The sequence below is a fragment of the Dendrobates tinctorius genome, unplaced genomic scaffold (genome assembly GCF_039654945.1).
Source record: "Dendrobates tinctorius isolate UK_male_01 unplaced genomic scaffold, ASM3965494v1 ptg000003l, whole genome shotgun sequence".
NCBI lineage: Eukaryota > Metazoa > Chordata > Amphibia > Anura > Dendrobatidae > Dendrobates > Dendrobates tinctorius.
In genome coordinates, this window is record NW_027361671.1 from 51200647 (window position 1) to 51225825 (window position 25179).

General features: G+C 44.7%; 1 protein-coding gene across 7 annotated transcripts in view; it reads left to right on the forward strand.

The window, feature by feature from the left end:
• The window catches only part of YTHDC2 (YTH N6-methyladenosine RNA binding protein C2), a 226407-nt gene that overhangs the window by 38547 nt on the left and 162681 nt on the right, over nucleotides 1–25179 (forward strand). For all 7 annotated transcript variants that reach the window (XM_073552136.1, XM_073552137.1, XM_073552138.1 and 4 more), the window contains exons 2-7: nucleotides 615–761; nucleotides 2029–2119; nucleotides 6225–6421; nucleotides 6711–6910; nucleotides 7788–7954; nucleotides 13381–13483. In XM_073552136.1, coding sequence (XP_073408237.1) covers nucleotides 620–761; nucleotides 2029–2119; nucleotides 6225–6421; nucleotides 6711–6910; nucleotides 7788–7954; nucleotides 13381–13483 — 900 coding nt within the window. In that variant the 5' untranslated portion in view covers nucleotides 615–619. The remainder of the gene's footprint in view (nucleotides 1–614; nucleotides 762–2028; nucleotides 2120–6224; nucleotides 6422–6710; nucleotides 6911–7787; nucleotides 7955–13380; nucleotides 13484–25179) is intronic.

A 25179-nucleotide genomic window follows, 5' to 3' on the forward strand; every position in this document is an offset into this window, starting at 1 on the left:
AAAAAACACGGGTATTACATACCTGGTAATGTGTTTTTTCATGAGACATGACGGCACCCTTATATTCCCGCCCTATTGATCACGTCATTAGTTGGGTGCATTATTAGTATTATACACTCCCTTGGTGTCGGAAATTTAGCAGTATTAAAGTTGTATTATTTATGTGTACACTAACCTGCGGAGTTCCTCTCGTGCTCTGTAAAACAACTGATGCGGAGAGAGGAGCCGCCCCTTTTATCTTGAAGGTTTCCTGTCCTCGCTGGGCGGATCCCCTCTCTCTCGTGGTGCCGTCATGTCTCATGAAAAAACACATTACCAGGTATGTAATACCCGTGTATCCTCCGCATACCCTAATGACGTCTGGGCACTATTATGTGGGTTATTTTTGTGCTATTTTGTGCTCTTTTTAAGCACTAAATAATCCTGGTGATTCGTTTGTGTCCTTTCACCGATATTTATACTCATTCTTGGATAAAAAAAGTTCTTAAAAGTGTGTGTCAATTAATAAATCACTTTTTGCATTTGACATGTGAGAACGTTTTTTGTGGCACTACATAGAGTTGCTCTCTGTGGGCATTTGACTCATTTAATGTAGGATCCTTTTTTTCTTGCAGTAAAAATGTCACATCCTGGTGCAATTTTGAAATCTAGCACTTCCAAATCTGGAAAAGCGAAAGGGCTGAAGGACATTCATGTAGATGAAGAGGTGGAGATTGCTGTTAATCTTGCGTTGGACAGATTTCGTTATGGTGACGAGAAAGGTATATACTCAGGACCATTATTCTGTTATTTTGTAATTTCATTGTATGAATTCTTAATTGTACAGTAAAAATAGATGCACATATATGGTTTACATGCCTGACCAGTTTTCTATGTCATTATGAGGAAAGGATGATCAAGGGACTAAAGTGAGTGACTCAAGTAGTAAGTGGATGTTAGAGAATTTGTGCTTAAGAAATACCCAGATAATAAAGAGTAATGTACTGTCAATTAATATTCCAACCACAGGGTTCAACCACTATAACTTGGCTATTGGAGGAGCACGCTGGCTCTGAAGCTAGCTGTATCCAGTGAAGGAGCATGTGCTTTTTGTCTACTTCCTTATAAACTGACCAATGCTGGTAGGCTACAGACATTGCCAGTAATTGGGCAATGAGTAGTACGGTAAATTATAGAACTACCATATTTTGCATACTATATGACGCACCCCAAGTTTTGAGGAGTAAAATAGGACTTTTTTTTTATGTGTCAAAATTATAGTCCAAATTTAGCTTACCGGGGAGGGGCGTTCGTGGTTTAGCAGGGGCACAAGAGGCAGGGTCGCCACTGCAGGAAGTTGGTGGCAGGAGTGGACCTATTCTGTGGGCCTTTGCAGGGAGGAGGGGGTGTCCCGGTGGTACGAGGCACGAGTCATTGATCTCCCGGCGGTGTGCTTCAATAAAATGTTGACGGTGCAGGCAGGAGTGGAGTCCCTGCTCTGCACATTGATTTCATTGATCAATATGAACATTGATTACATTGATCTGCACATTTCCTGAAACCCACCACTGGGAGATCAATGTGCAAAGTGGAGTCTCCCCTTGTGCCTTGTGTTGCCAAAGTTTTCTTGAAGCCTACCGCCAGGACACTCCTCAGTCCTGCAACATCACCCCACTGCTGCTGGCTTCCTACAGCGGCGGCCCTGCCCCCCGTGACCCCGCTCTGACTGCTCGCCCCCCCCCCAGTAAGCTACATTCGGACTATAAGACTCACCACCATTTAGCTCCGAAATTTTTTGGGAAAAAATGCGTCTTATAGTCTGCAAAATGCGGTAACAATTTTTTTCGTTCTTGAAAACGGAGAGGATTGCTAATAATATGTGAATGGCAAAGTTGCTTGTTTTTACAAGAACTTAGCAATTTTCCTCCTTTATGATCGTGACAAAATTCTTTCAGTAACAACTGTTATAATGTGACATTACTTACACTGAGAGTCTTTTTTTAAATGTACTAACTGAGTTGAAGTTATTGTACTTTTCGCTTGATTCAGAGATGGAGTTCCCTTCTTGCCTGACCAACACTGAGAGAGCTTTTGTCCATCGTCTTGCCCAATCATTTGGACTAATATCTAAGAGTAAAGGGTAAGTTACTGCTTTTACTTTACACATCATGTTTTATTTGTAATGAAAAGGTTCATCTAGAATCCGAATATAAATACTTTGTTGGACTTAATTTGGTTAAACTGTTGTTTAGTGGTGAATGTGACAATTTTGGAGAAAATATCTTTCCTCAATTATAACACAGAACAAAATGACAAAGCGATCACTTGTTCACTTCTACATTCTATGTATTTCTGTATTTTTCTGTTCCCTTACTGTTAGCAAAAAAATGAAAATTGTTTTGATCCATATATCCACTTATTTCAATTGGATAACTCCTGTAACACATACCGTCAGTTGGCAGAATTGGTGGGAAGAATTCTTGCTTAGAGGAAAATCGCTGTTTTTTTTTCTATTTTGCCTACATTTTACTGAAGCCCTTTTAATCTTTGTTGACTTGACTTGCCTTTCTGCACACTACTGCTGCAGCCATCACATGCCATGCACTTCCGAGGGTATTGATTGGCTGCACTGGTGCCGATGGCACTTTTTGCTACAGCTAAACAGTTAAACAATGACCGTGGGAGCACCAGAGCTCCGCTGCTAAGGCTGTGATATTTTAGAGCGCCCTGTGCCACTTTTAACCCCTTCCTGACATCTGACGTACTATCCCGTCACGGGACCCGGGCCCCTATGACCGGGGAGGGGATAGTACGTCATCGCGATCAGCAGCGCTTGCGGGTGGGGTGCCGCTAATCGCGGCCGGGTGACACCCGACACTATGTGTCAGGGGCGGTCACAGACCGCCCCCGACACGTTAACCCCTGGCACACTGCGATCAAACATGATCACAGTGTACCGGGGGATTAGGGAAGCATCGGCAGGGAGCGGGCTCCCTCAGTGCTTCCAAGAGACCCCCAGCGCAGCGCGATGTGCTGCTCTGCTCTGGGGGCCTCCTTCCCTGCAGGTCCCCAGATCCAATATGGCCGCGGGGGCCTTCCGGAGGCCTGCATGGAGGCGGCTTCCTCAGTGCCTGCAGAGCGCAGGCATAAGGAAGCATTGTGCAGCGCCTGTTATATCGCTGATCTGTCACAGCGCTGTGTGACGTGTCAGATCAGCGATCTAACACATGACAGTGATGTCCGCCCCTGGGACAATGTAACAAAGTAAAAAAAAAGTATAAAAATAATTTATAAAAAAATTGCTAAATAAATTTAAAAAAAAAAAAAATTCCCTAATAGATTCATTTTTTGGAAAAAAAACAATAAAAGTACACATATTTAGTATTGCCGCGTCCGTAGCGACCCGCCCTATCAAGCTGTCCCATTAGTTAACCCCTTTAGCGAACCCCTTAAAAAATAAAAATAAAAAACAAAGCAAAAAACAATGCTTTATTATCATACCACCGAACAAAAAGTTCAATAACGCGTGATCAAAAAGACGGATATAAATAACCATGGTACCGCTGAAAACGTCATCTTGTCCCGCAGAAACGAGCCGCAATACAGCGTCATCAGTGAAAAAATAAAAAAGTTATAGCAAAATAGCAAAAATAGTTGTTTTCATTGCATAAAAGCGCCAACACATGAAAAAACGACATAAATGAGGTATCGCTGTAATCGTACTGACCCGAAGAATAAAACCGCTTTATCAATTTTACCACATGCAGAACGGTATAAACGCCCCAGCCCCAAAAGAAATTTATGAAATGCTGGTTTTTGTTCATTCTGCGTCCCAAAAATCGGATTAAAAAGCGATTAAAAAATGTCACGTGCCCGAAAATGGTACCAATGAGGCTGTGTGCACACGCTGCGGATTTTGCTGCGGTTCCGCAGCGGTTTTGGCCGCTGCGGACCCGCAGCAGTTTTTCCTGCGGTGTACAGTATCATGATTCCCTATGGGAATCAAAAACCGCAGTGCAGACGGTGCGGAATTTTCCGCGCGGATTATCTGCGGTTTTCAATCCGCAGAAAGAATTGACATGTCAATTCTTTCTGCGGATTCTCCTGCGGTTTGCCATCTCCTCTATTGAGGAGATGAAAAACCGCAGGGCAAAACCGCAGAGCAATCTGCAGGTAAAACCGCAGGTCTTTTGACCTGCGGTTTCACCTGCGGATTTTACAAAATCCGCGCGGATGAATCCGCACATAATCCGCAGCGTGTGCACACAGCCTAAAAATGTCAACTCGTCCCGCAAAAAATAAGACCTCACGTGACTCGGTGGGTCAAAATATAGAAAAATTATAGGGTTAGGGCTAGGGTTAAGGCTGAGATTAGAGTTAGGGGTGTGTTGGGGTTAGGGTTGGAGTTAGAATTGGGGAGTTTCCACTGTTTAGGCACATAAGGTGCTCTCCAAACGCAACATGGCGTCTGATCTCAATTCCAGCCAATTCTGCATTGAAAAAGTCAAATGGTGCTCCTTCCCTTCCAAGCTATGCCATGCGCCCAAACAGTGTTTTACCCCCACATATGGGGTATCAGCCTACTCAGGACAAATTGCAAAACAACTTTTGGGGTCCAATTTCTCCTGTTACCCTTAGGAAAATAAAAAATTGGGGGCAAAAATATCATTTTTGTGGAAAAAAATATGATTTTTTTTATTTTCACGCCCGGGCGTTATAAACTTCTGTGAAGCACTTGGGGTTCAAAGAGCTCACCACACATCTAGATAAGTTCCTTGGGGGGGGTCTAGTTTCCAAAATGGGGTCGCTTGTGGGGAGTTTCAACAGTTTAGGAACATCAGAGGCTCTCCAAACGCGACATGACACCCCGCAGACCATTCCATCAAAATCTGCATTCCAAAACGTCACTACTTCCCTTCCGAGCCCCGACGTGTGCCCATACAGTAGTTTTCTCCCACATATGGGGTATCGGCGTACTAAGGACAAATTGGACAACAACTTTTGGGGTCCAGTTTCTCCTGTTACCCTTGACAAAATAAAAAAATTGGGTACTAAAAGATCATGTTTGTGGGAAAAATATGAATTTTTTATTTTCACGCCCGAGTGTTATAAACTTCTCTGAAGCCCTTGGGTATTCAAAGTGCTCACCACACATCTAGATAAGTTCCTTGGGGGGTCTAGTTTCCAAAATGGTGTAATTTGTGGGAGGTTTCCACTGTTAAGGCACATCAGGGGCTTTCCAAAAGCGGCATGGCGTCCGATCTGAATTCCAGCCAATTTTGTATTGAAAAAGTCAAATGGCGCTCCTTCCCTTCTGAGCTCTGCCATGCGCCGAAACAGTGGTCCCCCCCACATATCAGGTATCAATGTACTCAGGACAAATTGCACAATAACTTTTGCAGTCCAATTTCTCCTGTTACCCTTGGTAAAATAAAAAAAAATTGGACCTGAAGTAATTTTTTTGTGAAAAAAAGTTAAATGATCTTTTTTTTTTTTTTTTAAACATTCAAAAAATTCCTGTGGCGCATCTGAAGGGTTAATAAACTTCTTGAATGTGGTTTTGAGCACCTTGAGGGGTGCAGTTTGTAAAATGGTATCACTTTTGGGTATTTTCTATCATATAGACCCTTCAAAGTGACTTCAAATGTGATGTGGTCCGTAAAAATAAAATAGTGTTGTAAAAATGAGAAATCGCTTGTCAGCTTTTAACCCTTATAACTTCCTAACAAAAAAAATTTTGGTTCTAAAATTGTGCTTATGTAATGTGAACATATGGGAAATGTTATTTATTAAATTTTTTGTGTGCCATATCTCCGTGATTTAATGGCATAAAAATTAAAAGTTGTAAAATTGCGAAATTTTCGTTTTTTTCACAAATAAACGCAAGATATATGAATGAAATTTTACCACTATCATGAAGTACAATATGTCACGAGAAAATGTCAGAATCACCGGGATCCATGGAAGCGTTTCAGAGTTATTACCTCATAAAGGGACAGTGGTCAGAATTGTAAAAATTGGCCTGGTCATGAACGTGCAAACCACCCTTGGGGGTAAAGGGGTTAAAGGTTGGAGTGTGTCCTAATATATTGGCAGCCTCTCCTAGCAACTGGTTCCTTTATAAGCTTTTGTTAAAAGAAAGTAAATTTAGATCTGAAAATTATTATTTTCATAGCGATTTCTTACAGTAAAATCGTAATGTTTAAAATTTTGATCTAGACCTACTTTTGTGCTTTTGTTTTCAGCAAAGGCTTTAATAGATTTTTAACCATAAGGAAGAAGGATGGCTCTGAAGGTCTCAGAGCTCATATGACCTGCTACCTGATACAGACCACAAGACACGCCATGAGAAGCCTCTTCCAGCGGTTTCCTGTGACTAATAAGGAAAGGACCGACCTGCTTCCGAAGACAGAGCGGGGAAATGTGTTTTCATTGGAAGCTGGTGAGTGTATAAATTTGTTTGTTTTGAAAATGCTGCGGTTTTGCCGCACTTTTCACTGTGCGTTTAAAATGCATATATGTGGCGAAGAGAGGGAGGCAATTTATTGTCATGTGCATGAAATTGGTAATTTAAAAATCTAAGAGTTTTGCGAACTCTGTGAAGCGTTGCATAATAGAAGTAAGCCCTGAAAATATGATTTTGAAAGGATTCTTCTTGGGTTCTGGATTTAGTTTGGGGCCATTACTGATTGAGTTTGCCAGATTTAGGAATTTTAAATTTTTGTTTGTAGAGAGCCGTGAAACAATCAAATCCAGTGGACGGTTAAACAATGGCATTCCCCAAGTCCCTGTGAGAAGAGGAGAATCAGACTTTGACTCTTTCCGTCAGTCTTTACCAGTATTTGAAAAGCAAGAGGAAATTGTTCAGATTATTAAGGAAAATAAAGTTGTTCTGATTGTTGGAGAAACGGGATCAGGAAAAACCACCCAGGTAGGACATACATTTTTCATTGAAAAATCAAAATAACGTTTGTGTACATGCAACCAAAAATATTCTAAAATTATTAGCATTCACGTATTGATATATCATGTGGGTTTTTTTCTTTTATAGCAGTTACCAAATTTATTTTTAACATTTCTGGTCACTACACTTTAAAGGATAACTTTAATAACTTTGTCCGAATATGATTTCTTCAATAGTTGTTGGCAAACTTATTCCCTTCCATATGTCATAAATCTGCTTAAAGGGAATCTGTGACCAGATTTCGCTGATATGAGATAAGGCCACCACCTTTCAGGCCTGATGTACAGCATTCTATAATGCTGTATCTGCCCCCAACCCAACCTGAAAGACAAGAAAAATACCTTTTACTATAGTCTCCAATGGGGTGGTCCTGTCTGAGGGGTGTCGCTGGTCTTGGTCCGGCGCCGTCCTTCTTCTTGCTTCGTGTGAATGATGCATCGCTACGTCATCCACACAGTCTCCCTGGCATCACGCTCCTACGCAGGTGTACTTCTCTGCCCTGTCGAGGGCAGAGTAAAGTACTGCAGTGTGCATGTTTGGGGCTCTATGATCTTTCCCGGCGCCTGTACACTGCAGTACTTTGTTCTGCTCTCCTTAGGACAGAGCAGTACGCCTGTGCAGGAGCGTGAGCGATGCCAGGGAGACTGTGTGGATGATGTAAGGACACGCGTCATGCATGTGAAGCAGGAAGGAGGACTGCATCGAAAAAAAAAAAAAAGGGAGGCACCGGACCAAGACCAGCGACGCCCCTCGGACGGCGGTATGTATTATTATGTTTATTATTTAGTGACCATTTTTTTTTTGTCTTCGAGTGACCTTTTCCTATAAATGTTTTGTCTGTAAGATTCCCCAGTTCCTTCTTGATGACTGCTACAGAAATGGAACTACTTGTCGAATCTTCTGTACCCAGCCAAGGCGCTTGGCTGCAATTGCTGTTGCTGAAAGGGTTGCTGCTGAAAGGGGAGAGAAGATTGGTCAAACTATTGGTTACCAGATTCGTTTAGAGAGCCGGTATGTGCATTACTTCACTAATTTTCTAAGACTGTTTCCAAGTTACAGTATATCTCTGCCAAACCTGATTTTATTGCAATCCACTGGAATTCTAGGTTCACACTATAAAAATGAGATTCGGACAGAACCTGACTAGCTATAATAATGTAAATGGAGTCTAAAATCTGCAATATCTTTTTGACCTTTTTCTTCTGGCGGTGTCAGCTTTTTATGCTGGACACAATAGGTTGGTGAAGCTAAGACCAAGAACCCTTTATCTTTGAATCCCTTATTGGGTTTGGAATTTAAAACTGCTTTGAAAAACCTATGTGTGAACTTGTCGTAAACTACTTCCAGCTGAAATGAATAACATTCGTTATGTTGTTACAAGGGGTGACATAAACGCAGCACAAGGGATTAGACAGCTGCTATTGGGAACAGTGGATATCATGATGAATGATGAGTAGTGTGATGGGGGATCGTATTAAAAAATTGAGCTGGAATGTAAGAGGCCTGGCGGAAGAGACCAGACGGGCGGCGGTTTTGCAGAATGCTCGAGAGCAGAGAGCTTCTATGATATGCCTGTTTGAGACACATTTACTCCGTGAGAAGGTTGATGCGCTACGTAGGAATTGGATACAAAAAGCGTATCATTCTACCTTTTCCACGTATTCGAGGGGAGTGTCGGTACTGGTCTCTGCGGGGGCACGGTATGAGGAAGTGGGGGTGCATGTGGATGGTCGATATGTAGTGGTAATATGTAAATTGTTTGGTGTGTTGATGTGTGTGGCAGCCATGTACATTCCGCCTCCTTATTCCAGCAGGAAATTAGGGAAGTGATGGAATTGGCTGGACGTGGGGGAACGTTACCAGTTTTAATTATTGGGGACCGTAATAACATATGTGATGATTTTTGGGACAAGATCAAAAACACTCAGAATAGGTCTGAGGGTCATATTACTGCGTTTGGTACATATAGAGAAATCGGCATGATTGATTTATGGAGAGTGCGACAAGTTGGGAAGAGGGGGTACTCTTGCTATTCACCAGCTCACGATACCCTTTCTAGAATAGATATGTCTCTTGGTAATGGGTTGTTGGATGCAATGGTGGGAGACGTGAGGTACCTACCACGGGCTTTTTCGGATCATAGTCCGATTGCGGTAGAGTTACAACCGACGGGGTCACAAGCCGCACGCAGGGGAGAGTGGAAATTTCACCCTAACTGGTTACATAGTGTGGATTTAGAGTGTATAGAGCGGAAGGTAGTGGAGTTCTTTGCGTTTAATGATGGGAGTACGGATATATCCACTATATGGGAGGCTATGAAAGTCTATCTGAGAGGTCTGCTGTTTAGGGATATTAGTAGATGTAAGCGGCGGGCAAAACAGGCTGAGAGGGCAGCGGCAGAGTGTTTAAGGAAAGCGGAGGATGAGATGGTTATGTTTGGCACCCCAGAGGTAGGGAAACCGTTAAAAGAAGCTCAGATTAATATGAATAGGATTGTATTGGAAAGGGCAGAGAGGAAAAGGGAGTTTAAGCAATTGGCTTATTACCAGGAGGGGGAGACAGTGGGCCACATGTTGTCGCTGGTGGCGTCTGCCCAGAGAACTACTTCATATGTGCATTCGTTGATTTCGGGAAGCGGCATGAAGGTGTCGGAGACCTCAGATATTTTAAGAGTCTTTACGGATTTTTATACAGATTTATACTCCTCTTGGGTGGGGGCATGGGTGGGAGAAACTGTGGCATTTTTAGAGGGACTTGGGTTACCCAAATTGGGAGAGGATGACAGGGATTGGTTGGAGGCACCTATCATGGATGAGGAGATAAGTCGAGCTCTAGGGTCCATGTCTAGGGGGAAGGCGCCAGGAGTAGATGGGTTACCAGCTGAAATTTATAAAGGAATGGAGGAGGTGTTAAAGCCCAGATTAAGGGTAGTCTTGGAAGATACTAAGTGTAGAGGGACTTTGCCAGCGTCCATGAGAGAAGCCATAATAGTGGTAATACCAAAGGAAAATAAAGATCCACGATTACCTGAATCATACCGTCCAATTTCCTTGCTCACAACAGATGTGAAGCTTAGGCCAAGGTGTTAGCGGACTGGCTGACGGGTGTTATCTCTGAGTTGATACATCCGGATCAGTCTGGCTTTATGCCTGACAGGTCTACGGCCGTTAATTTAATAAGGCTTTTTATGAATATGCAGCTGCAGGCCGACAACTGTGGTCAGAGGGTTATCGCATCCTTAGATGCCCACAAGGCATTTGATAGCATAGAGTGGGGATATTTGTGGTAGGTTTTGCTTTGTATAGGCTTTGGGCCGCAATATCTTGGGTTAAACTGCTGTACGCACAACCATTGGCTAGAATTAGAGTGAATGGGGAGTTATCCCACACCATAAAGTTACACAAAGGGACGAGGCAGGGGTGTCCACTCTCCCCTCTTTTGTTCGCTTTGGCTGTGGAACCGTTGGCCCCCAAAATTCAACAGTTGGCTGAAGTCTCTGGGTTCAAATATGTGTCCATAGAAGAGAAGATGGAGCTCTATGCGGACGATATATTACTGTTTTTGAGTGATCCACACACTTCTCTGGGTGGTGCCATTCAGCTTATTGAGGGATTTGGGTCTCTGTCAGGGTTGATGATCAATTGGAATAAATCAATTCTGTTCAAAGTTGATGATCCAAAGGATGAGGTGGGGGAAGCTGTGGATGGGGGCAGACTTAAAGTTGCAGATAAGTTCAAATATCTTAGGATATGGATTTCGGTGCCGATTACGGACTATTTGCATAAAAATCTGACTCCTGTTCTGGGGGTTCTTAAGGCAAAGGTTGGGGCTTGGATTAAACGGCATTTGTCGGTGGTGGGACGAGTTAATCTTATTAAAATGATTCTGATGCCTAAGGTGTTGTATGTCCTGCACAACGCACCTATTTGGATACCCCGGGGGAAATTTAAACAGATTAATTCTTTACTTCGAAGTTTGGTATGGGGGAAACAGTATCCTCGTATCAGGCTGGAGGCACTTCAACGGCCCAAAGATGAGGGGGGTTTAGCTTTGCCTAATCAGGAAATATATTTTCTTGCGGCTCAGTGCCAACATCTTAGGGGTTGGGGGCACGAGGCGGCTTCTAGCGTAATACAGCGTCTAATAGAGGGGGTGACGAAAAGATGTCCTGTGGTACAGAGCTTGGAAGACGGTTCCCTGGGGGTACTTGGGAAAATGTACCCAACATTATTTCTGATCTATAAACTGTGGGAGAGGATTAAACAAATTTGTGGGGTCACCGGCCTAACTAGGTTTTCTCCGTTATGGTACAATAATAATTTGCCGGAATTTGTGGCGCTGGGATGATTGCCGGAATGGCAGGCTAAGGGGATCCATTACGTCTTCCAGATACTGGATCAGCGCAAGCTGAAGCCCTTTTCTCAGCTGCAAATGGAGTTTGGTCTTAAGGCCTCCGGAGGATTTCAATATGCAAGGATGAAGCATGCGCATGGGGCTCAGAACAGGGGCAAATGCCTCAACATCCAGGGGGACCTAGTGTTGGAGTATGTTTGTGGGGATGGGACTGCGAGGGGGGTTATCTCCTCCTTGTATAGAGACTTATTACATACTCATCTACTGAGATTCCCGATCAATGCGAGGGCTAAGTGGGAAAGAGAGCTGGGCTGCTTGGAGGATGAAACATGGGAGTCTGTTCTGGAGTGGATACCAAAATTGTCATTGAGTGAACCGTACAGGCTGTCTCAGCTTTATATTTTACATAGAGTGTACAGATCTCCGGAGGTTATGTATAAGGCCGGGTTCACATTTCGTTTTAGCAGTCCGTTAGACGGACTACGTTACACCGCAGCATAATGCGGTGTAGCGCAGTCTGTTAACGCTGCCATTGCCCTCCATTGTCGGGCGCATCGCGACACATGCCGTAAAGCGGCACGCGTTCTCGGACGCGGGCTGCAGCGTCTGAGGCTCCGATACCGCTAGCACAGATGACCCATCTGCGCTAGCGGGTATAGCATAACGTGATCGCATTATGCTATACCGTTTAACCAGCCCGTCAACGCTATGCGTTGAACGGACTGGTTAAACGTAATGTTAACCTAGCCTAAGGCTGGACTACGAGCTACCTCTGAATGCCCTCGATGTAAGAATGAAAATGCTGGAATGCTTCATATGTTGTGGACGTGTCCAAAGTTGGCTGCTTTCTGGTTGGTGGTTTTGAGTCGGATAGAAGGGGCTTATAGATGCATGGTCCCAAGGGAACTGGTGGTTTGTCTGTTGGGATATGTGGAGGAGGTAAAAGTGGATAACAACCTCAAGGTGGCAATTGCCAGACTGCTATATATGGCTAGGAAGGTGATAGCGAGGAATTGGATAAAGGAAGATCCACCTTCGAGAGGAGAATACCTTCATTAAGTGAAGCATGTCAATAATCTGGAGAAGGGGGTCTATAAGAAGAGGGGAAAACTGGTGATGTTTGACAAACTGTGGCTGCCATGGCTGGAATTAGGTTAAGAGACGGATGTATGGAGAACGGTCTCTGGGATATTCATGTGGGGGAATGCTTGTCCATACTGCTCTATTAGATAGAACTGTATGTCTCAAATTTTATATATTTGTACAGATTATGCTGTTGAGATAATGCGAGCTGTCTAGAGGGGGAGGGGGGTGGGCTTTCTTTGTTATGTTGGGGTTTATTTTATTTCGTTAAAAACAGAAAATGTTTATATATCTGTAATAAGTATATTGCTGTACTCTTCTTAATAAAAATCTATTTGAGTTAAAAAAAAAAAAAAAGAAGGCACCCTGGTGGAGGCAGTGTGATGCTCTTCTATTTTAGTGGAAAATTTTGGATCCTTGCATTCTTGTTTTTCTTGACATGTTCCATATACGTAAACACGTTGGCAGGGCAAATACATGACAGTGGTGTTCCCTCGTAGAAATTGTCTGTTTTAGCAGGATATTAAACCCTGTCACACTGTAACCATTATTCAGCAATAGTTTTGAAGGTTAGTGCAAAAAGTTTGGGTTGTTTTGGCCTCCAAATTGCCTAAATGTCATTCTGAGTGAGCAGCTGCCAGATAGGCTGGAAATCAAGTCTGAATCCTAAAGGCCACATCTCATAACTTACAAGGCTTAAAGGATTTTTTGCTATTGACCTCTTTCAGAGGTGTTGTGGAATCCATGCTGTGTGATGGGTTACAGATATTTTTGCATTATATGAGTTGGAACTACATAATGATTTGGCGAAGTTAAAAAAAAAAAAATAAAAAAAAAAAATTCAGCAACAGGGATAAATAGATTATTTATGGGGTTGTAAAACATCTGGAATTGATACCACAAGGTACAGTATATGTTACTGCAATATATTAAAAATAATTTCATAAAAAGTCCTGTATAAAACATTTAAATTAAAAAATATTTTGCACTCTCTTAAATAGGATTTCTCCAAAGACGCTCCTCACCTTTTGCACTAATGGAGTTCTCTTGCGTACTCTGATGGCTGGAGATACTACACTTTCAACTGTAACTCACGTCATTGTGGTAAGGTATACTGCTTAGCTGCAGCTGCACTTGGAATATTAATATAATGCTGATAAGCTGGAGGCAGATGAAATAAGGTGACTTCCAGTGAAATACTTATAACATATGTATATATATGTCGCTAGTGTCACATGGCAGTTTCTAGAAGTCTTTTTTATTGCTCTCATTTTGCCCTGTAAATGCAAATTAAGTGATTTCTTGGTTGTCCCTTTATAAGCAGGACACAGTTACCGTCCCATGTTATTTAAGCATTACAACTGCGGATATGATTTCTCTATCGCTTTATTGGTGGACACAGGAAACCATGGGGTGTATGCTGCTGCCACTGGGAGGCTGACACTATGCACAAAAAAATTTAGCTCCTCCTCTGCCGTATATACCCCACCGATTGGCACTAGGTTAATCAGTTTTAGCTTGGTGTCAGTAGGAGGTGGATACGGGTCTTCTACTAGACCCTTATCTACTTCGGTTTTCGGCATTTTCCAGTAACGTCTCTTTTTTTTGCAGATGAATTTTCTCCTTTACCTCTGGAAGGATACAGTGTGAACAGTCACAACTGTACTCCCACGTAGAGACTATGAGGACGGCATGTACTTCCACCCCGTTTCCTCATATGTCTAGTCGGCAGGACCCCAACCCCTCACAGTGTTTAGGTGATCCGGATTTGGTCCTGGCCCCCGTCTCCTACCCACTCACCCACCAGAGCCTGTCGGTTTTAGGAGGCGTGGATGTCCCACAATACAGGAATTTCGGACGTCTGATATTTCCTGGATGGAGAGGTACATCTCTTCCTTTCTCTTTCCCTGGTTCCTTTTCAGAGGAGAAGTTCCAAGTAAGGATTCAAGTAAAGAAGAAGATACGAAGAACAAAGGATGAAGACAGAAGGAAGATCATATATTCCCCCCCCCAATCCCTCACTTTATTTCTAGGACTTTAGTGGAATTGTAGTTCTTTTGTTCCCTATGGATTTGGGGCATTGGGATACCTTTTGCAGTGCTTTTTGGACCTCCGTGCTGCTTCCCCCTGTTCCATAGGTCACTGTCACTAATCTAGGTCCCGGCTTCTCTCGGGCTTAGTCTCGGCGTTTGACTCCGCCCCCTTCTCAGCGCTTTTCTCCCGTCCGTCGCTTACACACTTCAACTTCCTGTAACCGGCAGCTAACTCCGCCCCCTCCTTGGCGTCATCAGTTAAGCTTTGCAGCCGTTGCTATCTTTCTCCTCTCCTGGACCCGGCAGTCAGCTCCACCCCTTCTTCTGGCCTCAGAGAGCGGGCTTTTTCTCCAGCGTCGCCCATCCCTCTGCAGCATATGCTTTCACTCTGCTGGTCCCTTTCTTCCTCGCGGTTGCCATTTTCCAGCTTTTGGATCCGAAAGGTGGCATTTCCCTGCTGGACCTGCTCCTTCCCTTCGTTGCTCTGCCATGCGCTGAAACAGTAGTTCCCCCCCACATATTGGGTATCAGCGTACTCAGGACAAATTACACATTAACGTTTGGGGTCCAATTTCTCCTGTTACCCTAAAATAAAAAAAATTGGACCTGAAGTAATTTTTTTGTGAAAAAAGTTAAATGTTCATTTTTTTTTTTTAAACATTCAAAAAATTCCTGTGAAGCACCTGAAGGGTTAATAAACTTCTTGAGTGTGGTTTTGAGCACCTTGAGGGGTGTAGTTTTTAGAATGGTGTCACTTTTGGGTATTTTCTATCATATAGACCCCTCAAAGTGACTTCAAATGTGATGTGGTCCCTGAAAAAAAAATTGTGTTGTAAAAATGAGAAATCGCTGGTTAACTTTTAACCCTTATAACTTCCTAACAAAAAAAAAAATTTTTGTTCCAAAATTGTGCTGATGTAAAGTAGACATGTGGGAAATGTTATTTATTAAATATTTTGTGTGCCATATCCCTGTGATTTAAGGGCAAGAAAATTTAAATTTGGAAAATTACTACATTTTCAAAATTTTCGCCAAATTTCCGTTTTTTTCACAAACGCAAGTTATATCAAAGAAATGTTTCCACTAACATGAAGTACAATATGTCACGAGAAAACAGTGTCAGAATCACCAGGATCCATGAAAGCATTCCAGAGTTATTGTTTCATAAAGGGACTGTGGTCAGAATTGTAAAAATTGGCCCGGTCATTAACATGCAAACCACCCTTGGGAGTAAAGGCGTTAATGAAATGGGCCTATATGAGCCCGGCTCCTCATCTTTTCCTTGTTTATGCAAGACCTTAATATAGGCCATATTTCCTGAGTCTAGAAGGATTTTGTTTCGTAATGTATAGTTAAAGACTTCATTAAGGGTTGTATATATGTCATCTTTTAGCAGTTTATAAAATTCCCCTGAAAATCCGTCTGGGCTAGGTGTTTTATTATTTTGCAAATCTGATATTGTCTTGGCTACTTCTTCTTTTTTGATTAAACTGTTTAAAGTGTCTCTATCAGCTTCATTTATTTTGGGCAGACTTAAAGAATCAAGAAAGCGAATCCCCTCCTCAGTGTCTGACTCCCCTTCATTGTATGGAGTTGAGTAAAATTTGCTAAGAATGTGATTTATCTTTTTTAGATCATTTTGTAAATTTCCTTCAGATTCTCGTAATTTGTTGATCCCGCTTTGTTCCCAAATCTGAAGAACTCCGCGACCCTCTTTGTCCTCTTAGCTTTTCCACCCTCTCTAGCCAGAGATCAAAATCTGCCTTAGGGTATGTGCACACGGTGCGGATTCTGCTGCGGTTCCGCAGCGTTTCTGCAGCTGCGGGTCAGCAGCAGATTCTTCTGCGTTGTACAGTACCTTTATTTCCTATGGAAATGAAAAAACGCTGTGCACATGCTGCGGATTTTTCCACGCGGTTTTGCTGCGGTTTACAATCCGCAGCATGTCAATTGTTTGGTGCAGAAACGCTGCAGTTTTACACCTCATCCATTATGAGGTGTAAAACCGCAGGGCAAAACCGCAGGCAAAACCGCAGATAAACCGCAGGACTTTTGTCCTGCGGATTTACCTGCGGTTTTCTCTCCAAAATCTGCACACCAAAAAAACTACGTGTGCACATAGCCTTAGACTGTAGCCACTTATCTCTATTAATAGCCGAGGGGTTATTGATGTAAGTTACATAATTTAACCTTGTTTTCTTGCTTGCTTCGCTATAGGCCTCTCTTGTTTTCTTTTTTAGAGCTTTGACATAACCAGTGATTCTACGTCTCAGAACTGCTTTTGCTGTATCTCAATACAAATTCACTGAATCTCTGTGCTCACTATTTTCCAGCTCAAAATCCACCCACCAGCCCTTTAGGATTTTTTGAAAATTTTCATCCAGGGCCAAAAAAATCGTGAATCTTCATAATATGTGAGACCCCTTTGGGAAAGTGTACTGTAAGGACAATGAGATCGGGGTATGATCCGAAATGCTCATATCTTGTATGATAACATCATTCCACCTCCCCAATTAGGTCTCGGGAAATCATGAAATAATCAATTTTAGACCATGAATTGTGTACCTGGGAGAAGTGAGTAACATCTCGATCTATTGGATGTGATATTCGCCAGGCATCAATCATTTTGGTGCTCTCGCAAGTACTTTATCATATGATCTTTCCCTAGCCGTTTGTTTTGAGCTAGTTCTATCTTCAATACTGTTCACTACTGTGTTAAAGTCACCCCCGACAATTATGTTCTTTTCCCCATCTTCTATGATTTGAGTTTCTAGTTTCTCAGAAAAAGATTTATTTTTCTCATTGGGAGCATATATTTTGAGAAGTCTGATCCTGCCTATTGTGCTATCAAGCAGTACCACCATCCTTCTCCCTTTATCATCTGACTCATGTGAAATTACTTTGCAATTGGCCTGCTTGTTTATTAATATCAGTACTCCCGCTTTCCTATTTACTGAGGGTGAACCCACTACCGTATCTACCCACATCTTTTCCATCCTGCAAAAATCTTGTTCTTTTATATGTGTTTCCTGAAGCATAGCAATGTCGGCTTTAAGTTTCTTAAGGTGTCTCAACACCATCCTTCTTTTATGTGGGGACTGAAGGCCTTTTACATTCTAAGTTATTATTTTCATTGTACACAAAACCAAAGAAATGTACAACCCTTAAAAAACCAATAATTAACGAGTAATCAATCAGATAAACTGCTAGAAGACCAGCCTGTCTAAATAACTAGAAACAGAGTTTTAAATCTTTTTTCGACTTCACTTTTTTACACACATGTAACTGTAGGCTCTCTGTTATCCCACTTAATTATCCCTCAACTAGACCTGCCTTCCCATATTAACCCCTGTGGCAGGGCTAAGGGTCGTGTAATCGATGGGAGATATGTGTCTCATAAATGGCTTGTCTCCATAATGTAAGGCATAACAAATATTGCTGTATTATTATTGTTTTGAAGGACCTGTGGTGAGGTCACAGTCATGTGACCAGTCAGCTGCTGGGTTTGTGGGTGTGGCTACACCCTTATAATGTGGCCTGCTCTTGAACCAGGCAGCTGTATGTGAGGGGGTATACACCTCCTGTGTGCGCTGAGGCTCGCAGACTGAGCCTGAAGGAAAGGACATGTGATGTTACTTTGTCTCCTGAACTGATGGCTGTTTATTTTGGTGATGTGCTGTTTGGTTTATGACGTAATAAACTGCATAAATTTTAAGGGAACCTGCCTCCTGACTGTCTCCCGTCGCACCTAAGCGAGTAGAATCCCTACAATTGGTGCTAGACGTGCGGGCAGAGTTCCCAGCAGAGACTTGAGACCGTTGCTGCATGTCCTGGGTAAAGTTTTCAGCGAGGCAACAAGCTCTACCCGGAATAATGGAGAACCTGCTGAAATACCTGGTCCAGGCCCAGACACAGCAACAGGAGGCCAACAGGCTGTTCTTACAGCAGCTCCAGCAGAGCCAGCGGGAGCAACGTCAGCTGATGCAGCTTCTGGCAACCGCCACCCAGGAGGGCAGGACGAGCTCCCCAACCCCAGGTCCGACTGATGACACCCACGTCACGAAGGCGGTAAGACGCGCATTGCAAAAAATGACCCCTGAGGATGATGTGGAGGCCTTCCTGACAGTGTTTGAGAGGGTGGCTGAGAGGGAAAAACTTCAGCCAGAGCGGTGGGCAGAGGCACTGGCCCCATACCTAACAGGGGAGCCCCAGAAGTCGTACTTTGACCTGACTGTACAAGACGCCAGAGAGTATCCCAAATTAAAAGCAAAAATTCTCACACGCTTGGGGGTAACAATGACTACCAGGGCACAGCGAGTTCATCGCTGGGCCTATCACCGGGACAAACCCCGCACTCCCAAATGTTCGACCTGTTGCACCTGGTCCAGAAATGGCTGCAGCCAGAGTCATCTTCCCCGGCACAGATGGTACAGCGAGTGGTCATGAATCGGTTTGTGCATTCTCTGCCGAGATCCCTATAGACTTGGGTTGCCCAGGTTATTCCCAAAATGCCGATGAACTGGTTGGGCTGGTCGAGAGATACCAAGGGATGGAAGGTTCCTTGGGGAAGCAGCCCATTCCGTATTGGGGGTCCCAGCAGGGGGCAGAGTCCCAATAAGGGGTGGCGTGTCCAAGGTCAAAAGGGGCGGGGGAGGGGTGATATTATTTGCTGGAAGTGAACACGGGCCTGGACATATAGCTGCCCGTTGTTCCCAGACCACCGAGCAGATGGACTGCAGAATGGGACACCGTAGTTCAAACTACGCATAACCAGCTTGCAGTGTGAATTCGCCACCTAACGAGGGGCCACAAGCGTGTCCCATGAAGGTGAACGGGCGAGCAGCAATGGCGCTTCTAGACTCCGGGAACTTGGTGACCCTTGTGAGGGCCAGGTTTCCTCTCAACATACTCCTGAGTAAAAAGGTTGGCGTTCGGTGCATACATGGCGATGCAAAAGACTACCCTATGGCCAAGGTGAACATTGAAACGGCGCATGGCACTGAGTCGCATGAAGTTGGCGTTGTTCGAGATTTGTTGCATCCTATAATTATTGGCCGGGATTTCTGTCTGTTTTAGGATCTGTGGGGGAAGGGTTCTGAGTGTGCTAGCAAGAGCAGGGAACCAATCCACCCCAATGAGGTATTGCCACCACCAGAGGCAGACGGGTTTCCTTTGTGTCCTTGTTGGGGATGAAGAGGAAGGGTCCCCTGTACCTGACATCCTGGAAGCCTTTAACAATGTCACCGTCATTAATGGGGTTGCACAAGAGCCGGGAGCAGACTCAAGGTTTCCCTATTTTATGTTGAGTGGGGAATTGTTGTACCGGGTCACAAAAATAAGGGAGGAGGTGGTAGAGCAGTTAATAGTACCAGGCCCCTATAGACGGAAAGTGTTGGACATGGCCCATTCACACATCTTGGGGGAGACACCTGGGGGTGGAAAAAACACAGGAACGGATTGTACAGAGGTTCTATTGGCCTGGGTGTCACCGGGAAATAGCAAACTATTGCAGGTCCTGCCCTACATGTCAGTTAACTGCCCCCACATCTCATTTTCGGAACCCTCTTGTGCAACTGCCCATTATTGAGGTGCCATTTGAGAGAATTGCCATGGACTTGGTCGGTCCCTTAGTTAAATCAGCTCGGGCCCATCAGTATATATTAGTCATCCTGGACTATGCCACACGCTATCCTGAGGCCATTCCCTGAGAAACTCCTCCGCGAAGAGTATAGTCCGCGAGCTGGTCCTTGTGGTTTCCCGGATGGGTTTGCCGAAGGAGACCCTGACCGACCAGGGACACCTTTTATGAGCAAGGTGATGAGGGAATTGTGCAGAGTCTTGCAAATCTCCCAGTTGAGGACTTCAGTGTACCATCCACAGTCAGGTGGCCTTGTTGAGAGGTTTAACAAGACACTGAAGAGCATGCTGAGAAAAGTCATAGAGAAAGATGGTAGAGACTGGGATTGTCTCTTACCGTATTTACTGTTTTCTATCCGTGAAGTTCCCCAGGCCTCCACGGGGTTCTCGCCCTTCGAGCCTCTGTACGGCCGGCATCCGCGAGGTCTCCTAGATATAGCCAAGGAAACCTGGGAAGCCGAAGTCACGCCCCACAGAAGCGTCATTGAGCATGTTGCACTGATGCAGCAGAGGGTTGCGAAGGTGATGCCCATTGTTAAAGAACATCTCCGCCAGGCACAAGAGGCTCAGGCCAGGGTCTACAACCGGTCAGCCAGAGTAAGGCATTTCAATCCGGAAGACCGAGTTCTCGTGCTAATCCCGACGGTGGAGAGTAAGTTCTTGGCCAAGTGGCAAGGGCCATAAAATGGGCGGTGGATACATTACGGTACTACCTGGTGGGACGTAAGTTTAGATTAATATCCGACCATGCCCCACTGAAGTGGATGAGGGAAACAAAGGGTAAGAATGCTAGGGTCACCCGCTGGTTCTTAGCCCTACAAGACTTCAGCTTCCATGTAGAGCATAGGGCCGGGAAGCTACATGGGAATGCCGATGCCCTCTCCAGAATCCCTTGCCTGGTAGGTGAAAGTGCCAAGCCCCACAGCTTTAGACAGAGGGGGGAGGTATGTGCGCTGAGGCTTGCGGACTGAGCCTGAAGGAAAGGACATGTTATGTTACTTTGTCTCCTGAACTGATGGCTGTTTATTTTGGTGATGTGCTGTTTGGTTTCCTTCCTTTCTCAGCGACGTAGTTACCAGGTTCCCTCCTTCTCTGGGCTATTTCTGAGGAAAGGATCCCAATTTTTTTGAAGCATCTTCATATAGTCCCTGGATATGTCCGGTGCAATAAAAGATTCCATACCTCCTTCTTGTGGGACTATTTTTAAAGTAGCCGGAAATTGTAGTGCAAATCTAATCCTTTTTTCCACTAGTTCTGTGCATATGTCACTAAAGGCCCTCCTTTTCTTTGTGACTTCCACTGAATAGTCATTGAATATTAAAATTTTGTGACCTCTGACCATGGTCTGTGTAGATTTTTTTCTGTATTGTTGTATAAGAGCAGACTCATCCACAAAATCCAGATATCTAACTATCACCGGTCTGGCATTGTGCTGTTGCTGTAAGGGAGGTCCCACTCTGTTGGCTCATTCCACCTTCATGCTATTTTCTATCCCCAGCGCCCTGGGTAGTTCCTCCGTACAAATCTTCATCAATTGAATAAGAGATATAGATTCTGGGAGACCAATTATCCTCAAATTGTTTCTCCTTGATCTCTTTTTTAGATCATCCACTTTTTCAGATAGTTGTTGGTTTAATTTATTTATCTTAATTCCAACTGCAAGCTCTGCATATCATCATCTTCTGCAGCACTCAATCAGGAGCCAGTATCTAGGCCACCTCCACTGCTAGGGCTCTATAAGGCACATTAGGTCCCTGCAATAACTCCCCCTCCACTTCTTCTCCTGTCCATGACGCTGACCCCGCTGTATTAGAGGACTTACTGGACTTCTTTGTCGATTATAGCGCGTCTGGCGCCATCTTGCTGATGCCGTCAAATGCTGACGAACCTGTTCATCCACCGACGGAGATATCAGACCGGTCTCACGACAAATATGTAGTCCGTTGGGAGGTTGTTAGGTGCCCGGGAGTTACAGTGAGGGAGGCTGGCGCTCGGAGCTCTGCTCACATGCTCCCTACCATGCACGTGCCGAAACCGGAAGTCTGGATCCATCTTTTGTCACAGCAGCGTGGATTTTATCCACATTTATGGACTATACAGGCCTCTAATATGAGAGACATTGTCCAGAGCCTCATTGTGGCGGTCAACCAGACCTTTAACATTAAGGATACCTCTACGGAATCCGCAGAACAGGCGGTTTTGCTTAGACGGTTGAAACCATCTCCCAAGGCTTTTGCCCCACATATAGAATTTGAGGAGGTTCTTGCCAGGGAATGGGAGAACTCGACCAGACGCTTGCAAAGAGGGAAGCGCCTCGGCATCCTATATCCCTTCGCGCCTGAGCTCACTGCGAACTTGACCGCTTCTCCAACTGTAGACTCTCCAGTTTCCAGACTGTCCACCAACACGGTTCTCCCGCTTACACATGGAGCATCCCTCAAGGACTTCAATAACAGGATAATAGAATCTTTTGCAAAGTCTGCCTTTGAAGTGGCCACTTCTGCATTGTGCCTGGCCTTAGCCATAGCTGAATGTGCTAAACAACTCCGTCAGGGCATTCTTGCTGGAGCTCGACCGGAGGAATTGGCCAATCTCGTGGACCAGATTTCTCATGCAGGGAAGTACATAGTATCAGCCTCCCTAGACTCAGCTTCATGGCCGGGCAGGTGGATTTATCTTCAAAAAAGTCCCTTACAGACTTGGCTTTCCAGGGTTCCTGTCTATTTGGTTCTAAGTTGGACCAAATTATTAAGGAGGCCGCCTTCCTCAGTCTGAACCTCGCCGGCCTCCTCTGAAGCGTCAGTTTAGTTTTTTTCTACCCTTTCACCATTCCTCTGCTTCGTAGGTTTCTTCCCAAGAGAGGCCACAGGCTCGCCAGGATAGGAAAAGGGCTTCCTTTAAACCCACCCCTTCCTGGCATCCCCGTAATGTGCAGGGTAGATTCGCCAGGCCTAGACCTGGCAGACCTTCCTCTGCATGACTCGCAGAGTAAGACATCTGGCTCACCTCGGTGGAGGACGCATGGGTCAGGGTGGTGGTATCCTGAGGATACAAAATAGATTTCGATTCTTCGAATCCTGTTCTCCAGGAGATGCTTCTCTGGTTCTGGGTTTCCATGCGTTCATTACCTCCCTTCTCAGTTCAGGGGTCATTGTTCCCATACCTTAACGGGAACGTCTCACAGGTATTTATTCAAACCTAATTGTGGTGCCGAACAAAGACGGCACGGTTCGACCCATCCTGGATCTAAAGCTTCTTTTCCAAAAATTTTATTTTTGATTTGAACAGGGAAAGAAGTTGGAAATGGAGGGGGAGGGGAGGGGAGGGTAGAACAAGGAAGGGGAAGGAAGGCGGAATATAGGATAAAAACATACAAAAACAGTAAACAGTGAGCAAACATGTGGTACCATTGAGCATAATGGTTTGTATAACGCCAACAGAAAAATGTAAAACACAGCTAAATTGTAACTTATTGGATAGACGATGGGAATGTGTGATCCCATCTTGACCATTTATTGTGGAATTTTTTAAATTGGTCATGTGCAAGAGCAAATTTGAGCTCATATGTTCTGTGTTGAACCAGTAGAGATATGATGTCTTCTATCTTTGGGAGGAAATGTCCCCTCCAGTGATATGCTATCGAGTTCTTAATAATTAAACAAATGTGTAGGACTAAAGGTTTCAAGGAAGAGTCTATGCAATCTGAGTTTGGATCTAAAGCTTCTGAACAAAAGGGTCCGACTGCAACATTTCAGGATGGAGTTCCTTTGTTCAGTAATTGCTTCCATGGAGGCGCAGGAGTTCCTTTGCTCCATAGACATCTAGAAAGCCTATCTCCATGTCCCTATCTTCTTGGGGCATCAGAGATTCCTGCGTTTCACTGTGCAGCAGGACCATTTTTCGTCACACTACCGTTCGGGCGCAACCGCTCCGAGGGTTTTCACAAAAATCACGGCAGCGTTAATGGTCATTCTGCAGATCAGAGGCCTAGTGCTCATCCCGTACCTCGACGACATCCCCATCAAGTCTCCGTCTTTGTCTTAGGTCCAGTAAAGTCTGGATATTGTTCTCGACACCCTGTCCCGTTTTGGATGGATAGTCAACACAGCAAAATCTTGCCCTGTCCCGACTCAGCGCCTCATTTTTCTAGGCAAGCTGTTCAACACCCAGTGAACAAGGGTTTTTCTTCCCAAAAAGAAGAGTGAAATCTTCCAGCAGGGGGTTCGCTTTCTGCAGGGCTATCTGCTTCCATCTTTCCGCTCAGCCATGGCGGTCCTGGGAAGGATGGTGGCAGCGTCGGAAGCGATTCCTTTTGCGCAATTCCATTCAAGACGACTTTAGCATGCCATCCTATCTCAGTGGAACAAGTCTGTTCTCTCTCTGGATCGCCCTTTTCGTCTCTCTTCCCGAGTCAAACAATCTCTCAATTGGTGGTGGCTGTCATCCTCTCTCATCTTCCAGGGTCGGTCCTTTTTTCCCGTTCACATGCAGGTGGTGACGACGGACGCCAGCCTTCTCGGCTGGGGTGCGGACATTCGCCATCTGACTGTCCAGGGACATTGGTCGGCAGAGGAATCCTCCCTGCCGATCAATGTCATTGACATAAGGGCCATTCTTCTGTCCCTCCATCACTGAGAAAGGCTTCTCAGGGGTTTGCCAATACGAGTTCAGACGGACAATGCCACGGCGGTGGCATATGTCAATCACCAGGGAGGGACAAAGAACCCTTTAACAATGGCCGAGGTATCCAAGATTTTCCTCTGTGCAGAGACAACCGTTCTGGAAATATCTGCAGTGCATACCCCCAACATGGACAGTTGGGCCGCCGACTTTCTCATCTGCATGGGTCTCGGGCGGGAGAGTGGTCTCTGCATCAGGAAGTCTTCCATCAGATTTACCTTCGATGGGGAACTCCAGCTGTGTACCTCATATTGTCCCAGCTGAACAGGAAGGTCCCACGGTTTGTTTCCAGGTCTCGCTATCCTCTTGGGGTGGGCGCATATGCTCTGGCAATACCCTGGTCACAGTTTGCCCTTCCCTATCTGTTTCCTTCCCTCCCCCTTCTTCCAAGGTTGTTGAAGAAGGGTGAGGGAAGAGATTGTCAATCTTCTCATGGATGCCCCCTGGCGG